Genomic DNA, 14,715 nt, shown 5'->3' with positions numbered 1-14,715 from the left:
TTTTTTTTCTTTTTTGTTAATCGTATTTGATTATTAAAGCCTTCGGCGAGTTCAGCGTCGTACGTGTATCGAAAATTCTTGTGCAGTTCTGGATCTGTGATTGCAGAAACGAAATGTAAGGTGATTTTATACGATTTTTCATTGGTCCGTAGTTACTTTTAGCAATGATTACACCAAGATAGAAAATTCCTGTCTAATTCTAAATTTGTAATTAGAGAAAGGAAATAGGGAATCTTTGCCGAGTTTAACGACAGTTGCATCACCTACATATGTGGAAAATTCGTGTGACGAATTCTACTTTAAGCCTTTTTCTTTTTTGTTTTAAATATTCTACTTTAAGCCTTTTTCTTTATTTTTTTAAATATTTCGATTCTAAGCCATTTTTTCAACGAGAAAGAAGGAACATTTACAAGTCAGAAAGCTATTGAAAATGCCTTCGAAGAATTTATTGACGCCGAAACGTCAAATTTTTAGGAAAATAAATTAATAATAATCTTTATAAAAATATTTAATCAAGCAAAATTAAAAATATTTACTCAAATTAATTGATATAAATAGATGACGAATTAAGAGTCATAAAAGAATTAATGAATTAAAAGTTTGTATATTGTAATAAAACTGTTACGTTCGTTTAAAATTAGCGTCAGAAGTCGAACATTTTGCAATACCATGTACAGGAAATAGGGAATTTCAATTAATTTTTAATATTTTTATTGGTTTTAGTAGCAATTAATGATATCAAATTGAAAATTCTTGTGGCAGGCATTTAAATTCGTAATTACACAGAATACGGAATTTAGATAAGAAATATAGCTATATTGATAATAATTTTAATAATTGAATTAACTGAAAAGTTCTCGTGAGACGCGATAGGAATCAAGAAAATGAAATATTAAGTTTTCTATCGTTTTTTAGTCGTAGCTAATTACTAAAGATTTTTCATCAGGTTATAGGATAGGTAAAATGTTATCTAAATGTACATTTTCATCGTCGGAATGTAAGCTAAAAAATAAAAGTAACGTACTGTCGAGAATTCTATCGGTTTTAAGATACGTTTACGCTTTTGAAATTCTTTTTGTATAAATTGATTTGTCGTTGATTTGATCAAATCTTTTCGAAAGACAGGAATGAAATTTAATACAGAGTATCAGTTTGTAAAATCATTGGAAGTATGTATATTCTAATAATAACAACTAAAGAACTCTCTAGTTACTAAATAAATATAAATTAGCAATAATTAATAATTTTGGTTAAAAAACGATAATTTTTTAGCCAACTTGATAATTTGGGAAATGTTTTTGATAACGAGAGAAGAAATTGTAAGCTTCATGTGGAACTTTGCTACGATATCCAGCTGAAATAGTAGCTTTAGCGATACATAGATATAGAGATACATAGTATAGAGATTGCAAAATTTTAAGAATTAATTTCAGTAATTTCAATAGAACAGCGGAATTGTAAAGCGGAATGTAATGTAATGTGGAAATGTGGAAAGCAATCACGAATTCTCTCAGCGGTGTTATTATTCATGATTTTAGTAATGCAGGAAAAAGTCGTAAAAAAAATTTTTATAATTCTATCTTCGATAATTCTATCTTCCGACCAGGACAGTTAATCAGTTGTAACGGTCAGTAATGTACACAGTTATTAGATGAGAACAAGAAGAAGAAGAAGAAGAAGAAAAAGGAAAAAAAAAGCAGAAAAAAGTATCAAGCAGCCAATCGACAGTCAGTACCTTCAAGGAGGCTTTGGTAACGAAAGTCTTGCCACACTGATCGCACCTATGATTCTCCGGCGCTGCTTTGCCACGTTGCACGCCATCCTGATTGACCTCCGCGTCGTTATTATTGTTATCACTGTTGACAATGACTCTCTCAGCCAGTTTATCGTCGATCCTTGCCTCGTTCTCCGGCTTCTCGGCTTCCACGCTGGTTGAACGATCGATTTTGCCAATTGACTCGATCGTGTCGCACAGTCTGCTAACGGGATGGGAAATCTCCAGCTTCTGCGGCGACTGTGACAACGTTTGCCCGAAATAGCCATCCTTTCGGTTCACGTTCGACTGATTATTCTCCGTAGCGCTCGATAACGATTTCGTCGCCGTGGATATTACGTTTTGAGATTGTATCTCGTTGTTCCTGACAACGTCGTTGCTCGACAACGGTGACGAGATTTGCGCGATCGTCGACGACGATGGAACTTGAGGCGGATAAAACTCTCGAGGCCTCGGCACCAATGTGGAACTCGGTTCCAATAGTTTCTTATCGTTATCGTGCGTCACTTCGTGAACAGTAGGAACTTCGACGTCGTAGTAACGGTCCGCAGGCGTGACATTTTTGAAGGATTGTCGACTGGGACTCGTGGAGATCGCTGGAGGTCGCGTGGCTTCCACCGCTCGTTGACTTTCCCCGGTTCTCTGTAACAAGATCATACCGGAACCGTTACGATCCCCTCTTCAATCTCACAACTTTGATCTACATTTAACCTTATCAGGCTGCATTTTTTAATTGCACATTGTACATGGATGCGCGTTGCGCGTGTAATTCATCATCCGTGATTTACTCGAGCATAAAGACGGTACGGATTTTTTGCTTGTTCCCCGCGAAACCCTCAATTATCATTAGAGAAAATCGTCGGAAGCAATTAGGCTCGGAGAAGTGTCGGCTGGGCCGTTAATCATCGATTCGTAATTTTCTAATTATTATTCTCGAGTTACTGGACCCCCCGATGTAACCGGCGATCATCCATCATTCTAATAATTTACACATGCGCGATACGGCAAGGAAAAGTTTTTAGCGTAATTTATTAGTCTGATAACGCACCGACGGGATTCCAACAGATACAAATCGATGCGTATCTAAATAAGTGGAGTATCTGCGCGCGAATGCATGTAGATTTCATTTATTTGTATTTCGCCCCGTTCATGATCAATGAATGTTTATTCTGATCGCAGCTCACGTCGACAGATCAGTCGGGAATAAAAGAATTTTCTAGGAATTTTTAACTAAAGGAAGACGGCCGTGAGTTCGTTATATTGTAATGACAATTAGTTTGTGATTAATTAGACTGCGGATATTCATAAGAATTCGTTTCTCATGGACATAAATAAATGGATAAATAAATAAAAATCCTAATCTATGATTCATTAGAAATCATATATAGTTATATATTTATATGGAAATGTATAACTATATATTTGTTTTACTTACTAGATATTAGAAAATATATTATTTTGAATATTTTATATATTATTTTATTATATTTACATGTTATTTTATGAATTATTTTATATACATTTTGAATGCTTTTGCATTTTTACGATATACGCAGATTAATTGCAAAAGTCTCTCATTCATTGAAAATGCTTACTATACGTATTATATATTAATTCATTAAAAATCAAATAATAATTCCTTGATAGTTCATGAAGTTACAAAATTAAAAATAAAAAACTAAAAGAATAGTAAACTAAGGTGGTAATCTACAGTACTAAATCAAAAAAATAATAGTAGCAAACAATAAAGATAATAAACAGAATCTAAATTAGTAACAAAAAAATATTAAGAGAATTTTTGAAATTTCCTTTTATGATCACACTGATGATTAAAGATATGATTAAAGAACAGAATTCATTAACGTTGAAACAAAATTGCAAATGAAAAATGGAAAAAGAAAAGCAAAGAAATTACATTAACATCCTATACGTATTTTTCGTTTGCAAATAGACTCAGAATTGATCATTTTTAATCATTTTCTTACTCCTATATTTTATGAATTATTTAAGAAATTTTTTAATAAATTTTTGATGATATGTCGCAACGTGAAAAGCAAATAACATTATTGGTCATATTGAAGAAGAGAATAAAAACACGATAAAGATAGTGTTAAAAATTTAAACAATGTGAAACATTGAGAGATGTTTAAACACGAGATTTTTCAAGGAAAAACGTTCCACGTATTTCGCAAATAAAAATCCTGCAATCTATTTTCTGCCAATAATTCCACTATCAATCTTCGAAATCATATACCCAGTTTTTCTTAATCCCCAAACTATCAATAAGGGATCATTCTCGATCCAATTTAATAAGTTATACACTCCTAGAATTTTCCGATAACTTCTTTTCTCGACATTTACGTAAAAACAGAACATTTTTTTTTACATTGTTTTTCATAATAATGTATCCCGATAAATCCGTCACGGTTGTCCGACGGTTTAAAAGAAAGGTGCGCTTCGTTGCACCGATAAGTAAAAGGAAAAAGAAAGGTGCGCTTCGTCGCGGTCGATAAGTAAGAGGAAAAAAGAATGGTAGAGAAAAGGAGAGGAGAGATTTTGCATGAAGGTACACGGGACCAGATTGCGCAAGGTAGTAAAGTTAATCAGAAAAAAATCTGGAGCATATCAGTGCACGTGTCGAAAGAGAAAACGCTCCTCTCCAGATTGCGTGTAATAACATGTAAAAACAATTCCAGCAGCTGGCTGGTGCCACCAGCTGGTCTGTGCCACCTTCTGGCCCATCCTTTTCGAAAACGAAAAGGCGAAATTAACAAAAAAAAAGGGAGGGGGAAGAAGAGAGAGAGAGAGAGAGAGAGAGAGAGAGAAAGTGAAAAGAGATGGAAAAACGAGTAAAAGGCAGTGGCGTGTAACTGATAGTTTCATTAATAAAAATGACATTGGCCAAGAAGCAAGACGGGGCAGCTGATGTCGCGGACACGTTTTTATCACCTGGCACCATCGAATTATCGTGTATCGAATTTACTAAATGAGCCTGTAAAAAGTGCACATCCGGAGGTGCACTGATTCCTCTGAATATTTCAGCTGAAGAAAGCAAAATGAACGGGGCTGGCATATCGAGACGCGCACGGTTTAACCGCGTGCTTTCATTTGTGGTGAAAGGTCGATGAAGAATAAAGTGGGTCCCTGTTTGTTCCCTCGGCGCTTCTTGCGTCTTTCTTGTTTCCATCAGAAATCAACAAGCGATCGGACTGTGCAGGGTGGTTTGCGAATCGGTCACTGCGATACTTGTAATTAGTCTGCGGATTTTCGTGCAATTTTATATTATTACGTGCTGCTTGAATCGATATTTGTTTCATCAAATATTTATACATTTTTACATATTATATATTGCACTTTTGCAACCTCGTGACATTCCTTAGATTTTTCGTAAAAACAACTGTGGAACTATGTATGTTCTTTTTCATAAAAAATTAAATCACGTTTTTCAAATGATATCGCACAGTTGTTTTATATTCACGTAAGACATACCAGACTGATCGACTGAAATTATAAATTATAAAACTATCAAAATTGTCGAAAGAATTAATTATTGTTAAGTTTATATTAATAAATTGTGAATTTTAAACGTTATATTTTGCATGAATGTCAGAAAAATTTGCAATTGAAGAGTCATTTTTTACACACTGATAGGTCGATTAAAAAATTCATAAAACGCTTGAAGATAAATATTCAATATTGAGAATCAGATTGCAGATGCATTGGAAGAATATTTAAATAATTACATTTTTAATTTATATTTTTATTTTTTAATCTATACTTTTATGAATATAATAAAAAAATAAAATTTGAATTCGTTTTGAATATTTATTAAAGATTAATGAAAATTTATATATATTTATATTGCATATATTTTGCATTTTTTAATTTTTTAAAAACCCGCGTTAACAACATAAATGAAAAATTCATCAACGAAACAAATAAATTGCCAAGTAAATAAAAAATCATAAGTAATATTACGACTACTGTATTGAAGGCTGATATAAATTCCAATTAAACAATTTCTTTCTCAACGAATCGAAACTGTAATTGACTTTCTAGTCAATAATCAGAATGATAGAATAAACAGACAATACACTTCATTGAGAAGTGAATTTTTGTTTGAAATATTTTGCGATGCTTCTCATAGAGAAGCTTTTAACATCACGTTTTGTAGAATCAAGAAATTGCATGCTTCAACGATAGACCAATCAAGATAATAAAATAACTAGTGGTTGAAAAGCCTTTAACATTCGACAATTTAAAATAAATTTAAAATAAATTGTCGGCCCGGAATTGCTTCTAGCATGACATACTCTATCAGATCGAATGCGTGAAGAAGATAATTGTTTGCAGACGATTAACGGAGGCCTAGTTTTGTCAAACGATACTATCTCTAACGACGTGGCGCCTTGACGGTTCAAAACAATTTCTGCTCTACTTGCATCAGCAACGAAAACATTCTTTTTTTTACGATTGACACGGTAGATAGCAGATTTCAGTCATGAAATGAGAAACAGGATCGGCAAAGCTACCGAACGGGTTAACCTTTTAACCGAGTGATTCAGAGAATGACCAATATTTCATGTTCTCCGCATGCGCACACTTGAATCAATAAGAGACCAATTTGTATCGATTGCATTAGTTGCAAATTCGCTTGCGAGAGTAACTAGTCTAATACAGGATGCGTCTGGATAACATGATGTTACGCCAAAAAAATAAAAAAAAATAAAAAAGACGATATGAAATAAAATCTTTCGATTTGAGGCTTCCTTTTTGAAAAACATCGAGCCTGAAAGCAGCGAGAGAAAGAAAGAGTAATTGTGAATGAAATTCAAATGAAATTATTTGACTTATTGATAAAATGACGAACGACTCAGAATCGATGATTTAAGAAGTAGTTGTTTCTTTGACTTCAAGATTTCTTGCTTGTTTCTAATAAACGCGTATAAAATAAATACTGGTCATCTAGTTTTATGCGCTACGATGTTTAAAATGTTTAAACTGTGAAACTTACAGTAGCATGTTTGACTTCCAATTGGAGAAATATAAAATCGTTACGAGAAGATACCGCAGCTCTACGTTGCGGAAATTAATTATATTGCTCTGCGTTGAAAATTAATTGTATTGATTCTGAGAAGCATAGGATGCAATTCTGTTCCAAGTGTTAATTACCGACTGAAGAAATATGTCGGCAATTAAAGCAACAATCTCGAGCTTTTGAAACGCGATATACCATTTAGTTGATCTGGAGAGGAACACATTAGAGAAGAAATCGGACTCCGGAGGCGTACATTGAATAAAGCTAAAATTTAATACCGTTGCGAGAAGACAAATGGTTGAATATATTTAAAACGTCTAAGGCGGTACAAGCCGTGATCGCGGACTTTCCATAAGTGTTTTATATCTGAAACGGGGACGATCTCGAGCAGTGCAGACGGTTGAATGTTATGCAACGACCCGAGCATGTTCGAGAGATCATCAAACGCGAGAAGAGGAGGAGGAAGAAGTAGCGAGCGAGCGGAATGCCGAACGCGTGATTTCACGTTAAGGATTTACAAAACGAACGAAAGGGGGAGGAACGAAAGAGGAGTCGCGGAGCGTGTGAAATAAAAGCAAAGGTAAATTAACTGGTTAGTTGATTTTACGACGGAGCTACGACCGAAACTGCAAGAGAGTCCGTTTGCTTAACGGACCGTTTAATTTGAAAAAACACACTGCCGCGATAATTCTGGAAAATAATTACAGGAAAAACAGAGGAGTTTGGGAACGTTTCGCATGCGCGGTCGGCCTACACCGGTTTCACTCGATTAGCCTTTGAAACGACTCATCCTACCAACGCACAATGACGCGCTAAACCATCATGGCGAAAGAATAATGCAAGTATTTTCACACTCGTTAATCTTTCGCTGCTTCGCTGAATCGAGCCACTGGCATTTCTAATTTCGTAAACGAAGAAAAGTGTCCCGTGATCTGTCAAGATTTTGCTTCCGTTCGATCATTCGAACACCTCCATTTCCGGTTCGATAAATCTTATTCTGTACGTGAAATTTAAAGATGGAGTGTCCTGTTTGAAATGAAGATGTTAGATTTCTCGATAATAATAACTTGATTGACAACAAAAAAAAAGTAGATATTGTTAATAATAATAGGGAGAGACAGCAATTGAAGGGATATTATTTTGAAATTATTTTATACGGAGGTATAAAAAGTTTTCTATTAAATTTTATAAAGCCGTTCGAAGCTTTATATGATTAGTAATTAAGGAAAAAGTAAAATTATTAATCCAACGATGTTTTCTCTCTATACATAATATGAATAGTTTTAAATCGTCAATGCAAATCATTTGTAAATGAGTAAAAACTCAATCTGAAATTAATATTTATTCAAACTCCAAATCTTTCATCATTGAAGAATGACAATGACATATTAAAATGCAATATATTTTGTTAAAATAATAAATAACGAAATATTTTCGTAATTATTAAAAAAAGATGCCAGTTTAATAACGTTGTCTCTATGATAGCATGCATATGGTAAAAATCTAAATCATTTTATTATCGAACGATACGTTAAAATATATTAAAATACAATATATTTATTAAAATATATAGATAATGTAAAGTAGTATTCTGTCATTTAGCAACTCTGCCTTCGTGATTAGCTTCCATATGGTAAAGAGTCTCGAAGAATGAGAGCGCAAAGTCCCTCCATCTTGATCAAAAGCCATAGTAAACAAGTCACTTTCTGTACGAAAGGATAGCGATTGCTACCAAGCAAGATTAGTAACCTGATCTGGCCGAGATCCGTGTGTGCGACGTGATGTAACAATATGAAGGCACGGAACGGGAATCGGTAATTGTATCTGGCCGATAATCGACCGAACAAATTCATCGAGTCTTGTGCAACTGAAAATCTAACATGTTACGAAAAACCTCCTCCTCAGGCATTGGATCACGCCGAAATTTTCTCCGGTATTTCGTCGATCCTCTCCGAGCATCGAAAGATGTTGTTCCAATTTTCTTGAAAGCGGTGAAAGGGAGTATGTTGACGTTATCTTTCGCTCTTCTTCCAACAGAAACAGAACAGTCGCCCGGAAAGGATAAAAGATGTCAAAACTATTACATCTTCTAACATGAAACAAGGAGGAATAAAACGAACGTGTTAGGTTAAAAAACACAACTATGTGGAGTTTGACTGACTGTCCTAAGTGCAGTGATTACCTTGGCCTATCATAAAATATCCTAAATCTGATATTATATTTATATTTATTATTTATCATTTATACTCATATTTATATTTATTATATTTATTATATTTATTATATATTTGCCCAGGAACCTAGTTAATCATTAACTCGAGAAACATGCGTGTAGCTGACCCATCAAATTGAAAGACGCTCGAGCCAATTATCGGCTGTCGAAAGAATAATGCAAGTACTGAAAATACGACAATGAAAGATTATATTGGAGTCCTTCTTTTACTTTCTTTCAAAATTCGAGAGAACACAACCAATGTAATATTTAACTGCATTTAATTATATGGCCTAGATTCATTTACTAGAACATCTGTATACACAGATATTGCAAGTTCCTGTTTAGTTTTCCCTACTATCAAACTCATCCGGATTGTGCAATCGGATATCCCGGGAGCGATTAGTTTACGAGATAAATAATATTCCGAAAGGATAATAAATACCACAGTCGAATGTAATGGGCACCTTGAAACAGAAATCTCGCTTCGTGTCTACCTTCCAGCTATACGAGATGTTTACGGAATACTTATTCAATTTGTATCAGGCCAGTAAATGACCGCGGCGGCCATTTAAACGCCATCCAAGTACTCTGCACAACGAAAATTACCGCTTGCTCTTGAAGTGATTGTACTTTGCTCAGTGTTCGAACGTACATGGTGTATGAATTGTGGGTGAGAATACGACCGATTTACGTTAACGCCACGATAGACAGACAGATTCCCATGTACCTGACATTTCTTCGGTTACAAAAGATTATCGTGTGCTTCGTCCAAGTATCGATTACACGCCAGTCACTCACAATTAACGTCTCTTGCTACGCGATTTTCCCTTCTTAACGAAACCGTAATCTTCTCTGCCAACTTTCGCAATCTGTTTCGCGTAGGGCAAGCTCGCAGAGACGATCGTGTGAAAGAATCGAATGAAAAACACTTACAGCATCGTCGACGTGAGGCTGAAGCACTATCGGCTGTAACTTGGGCAAATGATAGGGCCTGATAGTTTGCTTCCACGGCGAGGCTGTGACTCTGTTGGCCACCTGCCTCCTCGGTGATTTCCAAACGAAACAGCTTCCACGGCAAGTCAAATCCTCGCCAGGGTACGACTTCTCGCACGATCCGCCACGTTCCGGTAGCTGTAGAGCCACGGTTTTACCCTGACAGGGGCTGACTCGAGGATGAATCACGCTAAGACGTCCTCCGGGGATCTCCTGATCGTGACAGCCACCACAGGCGGATAGATCCTTCCCTAGAGCTTCCTCTTCGTTCGTAGCCTGGAAACGATTCCGGTCCTCCCTCGTTCTTGCCTCGAGTGGATCCAACTGCCTGTTACAAAGGTCGTACAGGCTGCTGGTGAAGCAGAATTCCCGCTGGCAAGTCGCCTCCGTGGAGTCGCAGCCAACGAACGAATTCTCCGCGTGTCCACTCGCCGTGTCGCTAATGCTATCGATTCCAGGCATTACGGAGATCGGATGATACCGTCTGACGTCCTTATCTACGCGCTGATCCACGCTGCTGTGCGCGATCTTTTCCTGAGCGGCGCTCGCGAAAGGAGGAACGGGCCAGGTTGTAGAGCAATATCTGCCTGGCCCGTATCTCGGCCCGGTAAAGTTCATCGATTCAGGAAGCGGTCTGATTTCTCTCGCGTTTGCCAAGGACTCGATCGCCGGATAGGGTTCCACCTTGCTCGCGGGATCTCCATCTTGATTCCTGCGCGAATGGTACCAGCGCTCGCAGCACGGATACTGATCGCACTGCAGGTACTTGGGGCTGATCTTCACGTCCTCGATGTCTTCTTGCTTGCAGTCGGGCTGCGTGCAAGTCATCACGACTGGCACCGGCGGAAGCCTGATGTGGAGGGCCTCGGCGGCATGCAGGAACGCGTCCAAACGAGGACGTGGCACCGTCGCGCTTCCTGTGTACACGAAGCCGAGGATCGCCGCCAACTCTGGCGCCTCCACTCCGGCCAGGATCACCGTGATCGGCTCGCAATGCGTCGACGTTCTACTATGCGCCAGCAATACTTCCTGAAACCAGAACAGTTCGGCTCGGTTATTCAAAGAGGCGCACGAAGGTATTTATTTATGGACGATGCGAACGATTCTGTTGGACGAATGTGAAATTTTCGCTGACCAACTTGTCGAGATTCGCGTACGGGTGAATTTAAATTCCGCGCGCGCGTCGCGGAGACCTCTCTCGGCCCTCGGGTTAAAGGTCAGAGACGATCTGCTATCCTAGTTGCTTCGTTTTCTTTTTTTCTTTTTTTCTTTTTTTTTTTTTTTTTTTTGAGGTTTTAGAATTCCGCTTTGGTAATTTTGGAATGAATTTGAATGAGTGGACAGTTATGATCTCACGATGATGAAAGTAGATTCTGGTAAGTGAATTATTCAGTTGTTTTTTGGTTTACTTTATCTTGTTCTTGATTATAAGTTTCGTTTGGGATTCAAGCGTCTTGTCAAATAATTAGCGCAGTTTATGCAATTAATTTACTCTCCATGTTTTATATATTTTCGTGTATTATATGCACTTGGTAGATTTATGCAATTTTAAATTTCCCAAAAATTAAGACGCTTTTTGTTCCTTTCAATAAGCTTCATATTTTATTATGATAACAATCGATTTGTTTGAAATTAGTCAAACTCTCTACTGGATTAATCCTATTAAAGGTGGGAGAAAGATTACGTGAAAAGATTATAGGAATTTTTGCCTTAATCATTGCCTTAATCAATAAAAGAAAAATTGGGAAAATGAAGTTAGTTTAAGAAGAAAAATCTGCTTTCCATTGGATTAACTCAATAAAAACTCGCGACTGACTCAAAATTAAAATCGATCCTAGCTGTCACTGAAAATATTTTAATGAATTACCAAATTTCACCTCGTAATTTCATTCGTTTAACTAATCTCTGCGAAAATTTTCAAATCTCTCCTCAAAGCCTTCTAACGAATAGTTTTCTTGAAACGAGAGCGAGATGACTATCGACATTCTCGAGATTAAAACGTGCCTTCTTCCAATGCTACCGGACACACAAGTGGAATCGACGCGAGTTCTCTAAATGGTTCGCCTGGGTCGCAATCTGCGTGCAATGCAAAACGTTCAACGACGCGAACGTTATCTGGGATCATAAATCTTGAGTATAGAAGAACGCAGAACGATCGTGCATTCCGAATTAGCTGAGAACATGCTGACAGTAAGCCAGCTGAATAAGAAGACTGCTCGAACTATCGGCCATGTATGACTATAGTTTGCAATGTTTCGTGAAAAGCAATATCGCATTTTGCATAAATTACCTTGGATCAGAGAGAATTGAATATTAAAAATTAACAGCTTCAGCGTGATAATATAGAACGGCACATCACATTAAATTTAGTATAACATCAAACAGTAATGCAGAAAAAATGTTCAAAAAGTATCTTGACTAACGGTATATAATGTAGTGAAATTATCGACGCGTGATTTAATAAAAGCACGTGCAATTACGCGAAGTGTATGTTCGTTGATTTACAAGAACCTTTTCAACGCTTTTATAGCTACTCTAAAATTATTGAACATAATTCCAGATGATTAACGTTCATCGGTTAGCTCGAAGATATTATCCTCTTCCAAATATGCAAAATACATGTAAATACTCAGGAAAAGATGCGCAATATACTTCATGCAGGATTGGGCATAATGAAAATGTTATGTGCTTTTTCATTACAGTGCAAAGCACTTCATGTACTAGTTTGGATAATCCTCGACTGCAAAGAGATTGATCCTGTTAAATGTAGAGCATGTTGCAGTTTCAAAAACAAACAAAGTCCCTTATTGTTGTTTTCCTTTTCTACATTTCGTCGCATAATTTGTTAAGAAAGAAATTTCTCTTTTCGCTCATTAGTGAGAGTGGTTCGATTTTTGTAAGACAGAACAGCTTGCGACACAAATGGATACGATATATTTTTCTCTACTTTTGAAAACAAATAATTTCTTCTTCCTTTACTACATAGAACAAATTGTTTTGCGATATAGGACACGTTTTCTTTACGTTATATGTACATATAGATATTTTAATATATGAAATATCATTCCCCGTGAATTTATAAAGATCAACGCGATTAAACTAAATATAAATAAGTCGCATTTATATACTCCAAGCACGTGCATTAAATGATCAATTAAATGTTTAAAAAAAAAAAACAGGCATGCAAGGTAAGAAATTTTGATTTGGTTTTCTAATAACAAAAATAATTGGACGCATTATTGCTATCTCGTATCAAATATAATATGTATAAAAAAGACGTATAACCATATTTGTATCGTGAGAGATAATTTACTTGCAAATACGAAGAGAGTTAAATATAAATGTAGCTTTGGAAATTGGCAGATTATTACAACGATTTGTGATAAGAAAAATTAATTGGAACTTCCAGGAACCAGAGCGTTTAACACTCGTTCTTCACGGTACAACAATTTTCAAAGATAAATCGGCAGATATCAACGACGTTCTTTGCACGTATCACCGGACGCATAATTATTCGGCTAATTTTCTATCGAGACAGGACCGCGAACGATAGGACGACGTAAGTAATAGCGATCGTTAAAGAACCGCGGCAAAGTTTTCTTTGATGCGTTAACCAAGTCGACAAGGCAGAGATGAAAGGACAAGCACGCGGATGCAGAAAGGCCATCGATCGATTTCGTACTCCGTGGAATTTCGCAGTATTCATATGGATACAATTATCTAACCCGTAATCCTGTTCTTTCTTTTCTTTCTACTGTTTTGTTTATTTGCTTCTTTTATCATCACTCGATCCTCTCTCTGAATATAATTCTTCTTCTATCTAGATAATACTAGGAGCGCAACACCTGAGAATTTCACGAATATTCCGAAAATAATTGTTGCATTAATCTGCATCGCAACTGGAACGATGCGGCAACATGTTCTTCCCCCATAATTTGTTACAAATAAGAACGATTAAAAACGAGAACTACTTGTGGAGATTTTTGTAAAAATAACACACTGCCGGATAGGATTATACGTTCCACAAATTGTTTAACGCAAATGTCTATAAATCGTGACTAGTTCTTTATTTCTAGGTCTATGTAACAATTTTTTTGTTATCGGTATGTATAATGGGATACTATTCAGATAAACAAAAGTGGATAAATAAACGTGGAAGAAAATAATTTTCCTAAATTTAGTATATCCAAGACTATGGATGCATTTTTGAGAAATTGAAGATTTTTAAAATCTACAAAATTTGTATATTAAAAAATCTACAAAAGTATATACAAAATATACACAATTATATTCATAAGAATATAAAATTGCATAAATTTTGGCAGTTTAGTAATATTAAATTATGCTTTCCTTCGATTCGAAAAACTTTTCTAAATAATCGTAACAGTTCGTTACAGATAAATCACAGAAGAACATTTCATTGTGATTATCATAGAAAGTAAATTACAAAAAATTTTGAAATGTAAGATCAGCTTACGTACTGCTGAACAAAACGTAATACGAACAGAGTAACAGAAAACAATTTATCATTCCAATTAATAATTAGAATTAGCAACAGACTACTTTTCAGTTTTCGTAAGAAATCAAATTTTATTCTCCTCGCACTTGTTACTTTTTACCAGCTTCTTTAGCGAAACACTATGAGAGATAAAACACGATAAAATTTTATTTCGATTAATAAACAATCTAATAAAA

General features: G+C 35.9%; 1 protein-coding gene across 5 annotated transcripts in view; it reads right to left on the bottom strand.

The window, feature by feature from the left end:
- The window catches only part of LOC122531515 (zinc finger protein 239-like), a 42,136-nt gene that overhangs the window by 1,726 nt on the left and 25,695 nt on the right, over positions 1-14,715 (bottom strand). For all 5 annotated transcript variants that reach the window (XM_043659515.1, XM_043659512.1, XM_043659510.1 and 2 more), the window contains 2 exons: positions 9,961-11,049; positions 1,736-2,416 (listed from right to left, as the gene is read on the bottom strand). In XM_043659515.1, coding sequence (XP_043515450.1) covers positions 1,736-2,416; positions 9,961-10,848 — 1,569 coding nt within the window. In that variant the 5' untranslated portion in view covers positions 10,849-11,049. The remainder of the gene's footprint in view (positions 1-1,735; positions 2,417-9,960; positions 11,050-14,715) is intronic.

Source organism: Frieseomelitta varia, unplaced genomic scaffold, assembly GCF_011392965.1.
Source record: "Frieseomelitta varia isolate USP_RPSP 00005682 unplaced genomic scaffold, Fvar_1.2 scaffold_404, whole genome shotgun sequence".
In the NCBI taxonomy this organism is placed as follows: Eukaryota; Metazoa; Arthropoda; class Insecta; order Hymenoptera; family Apidae; genus Frieseomelitta; species Frieseomelitta varia.
This window is presented reverse-complemented; position numbering and strand designations above follow the sequence as displayed.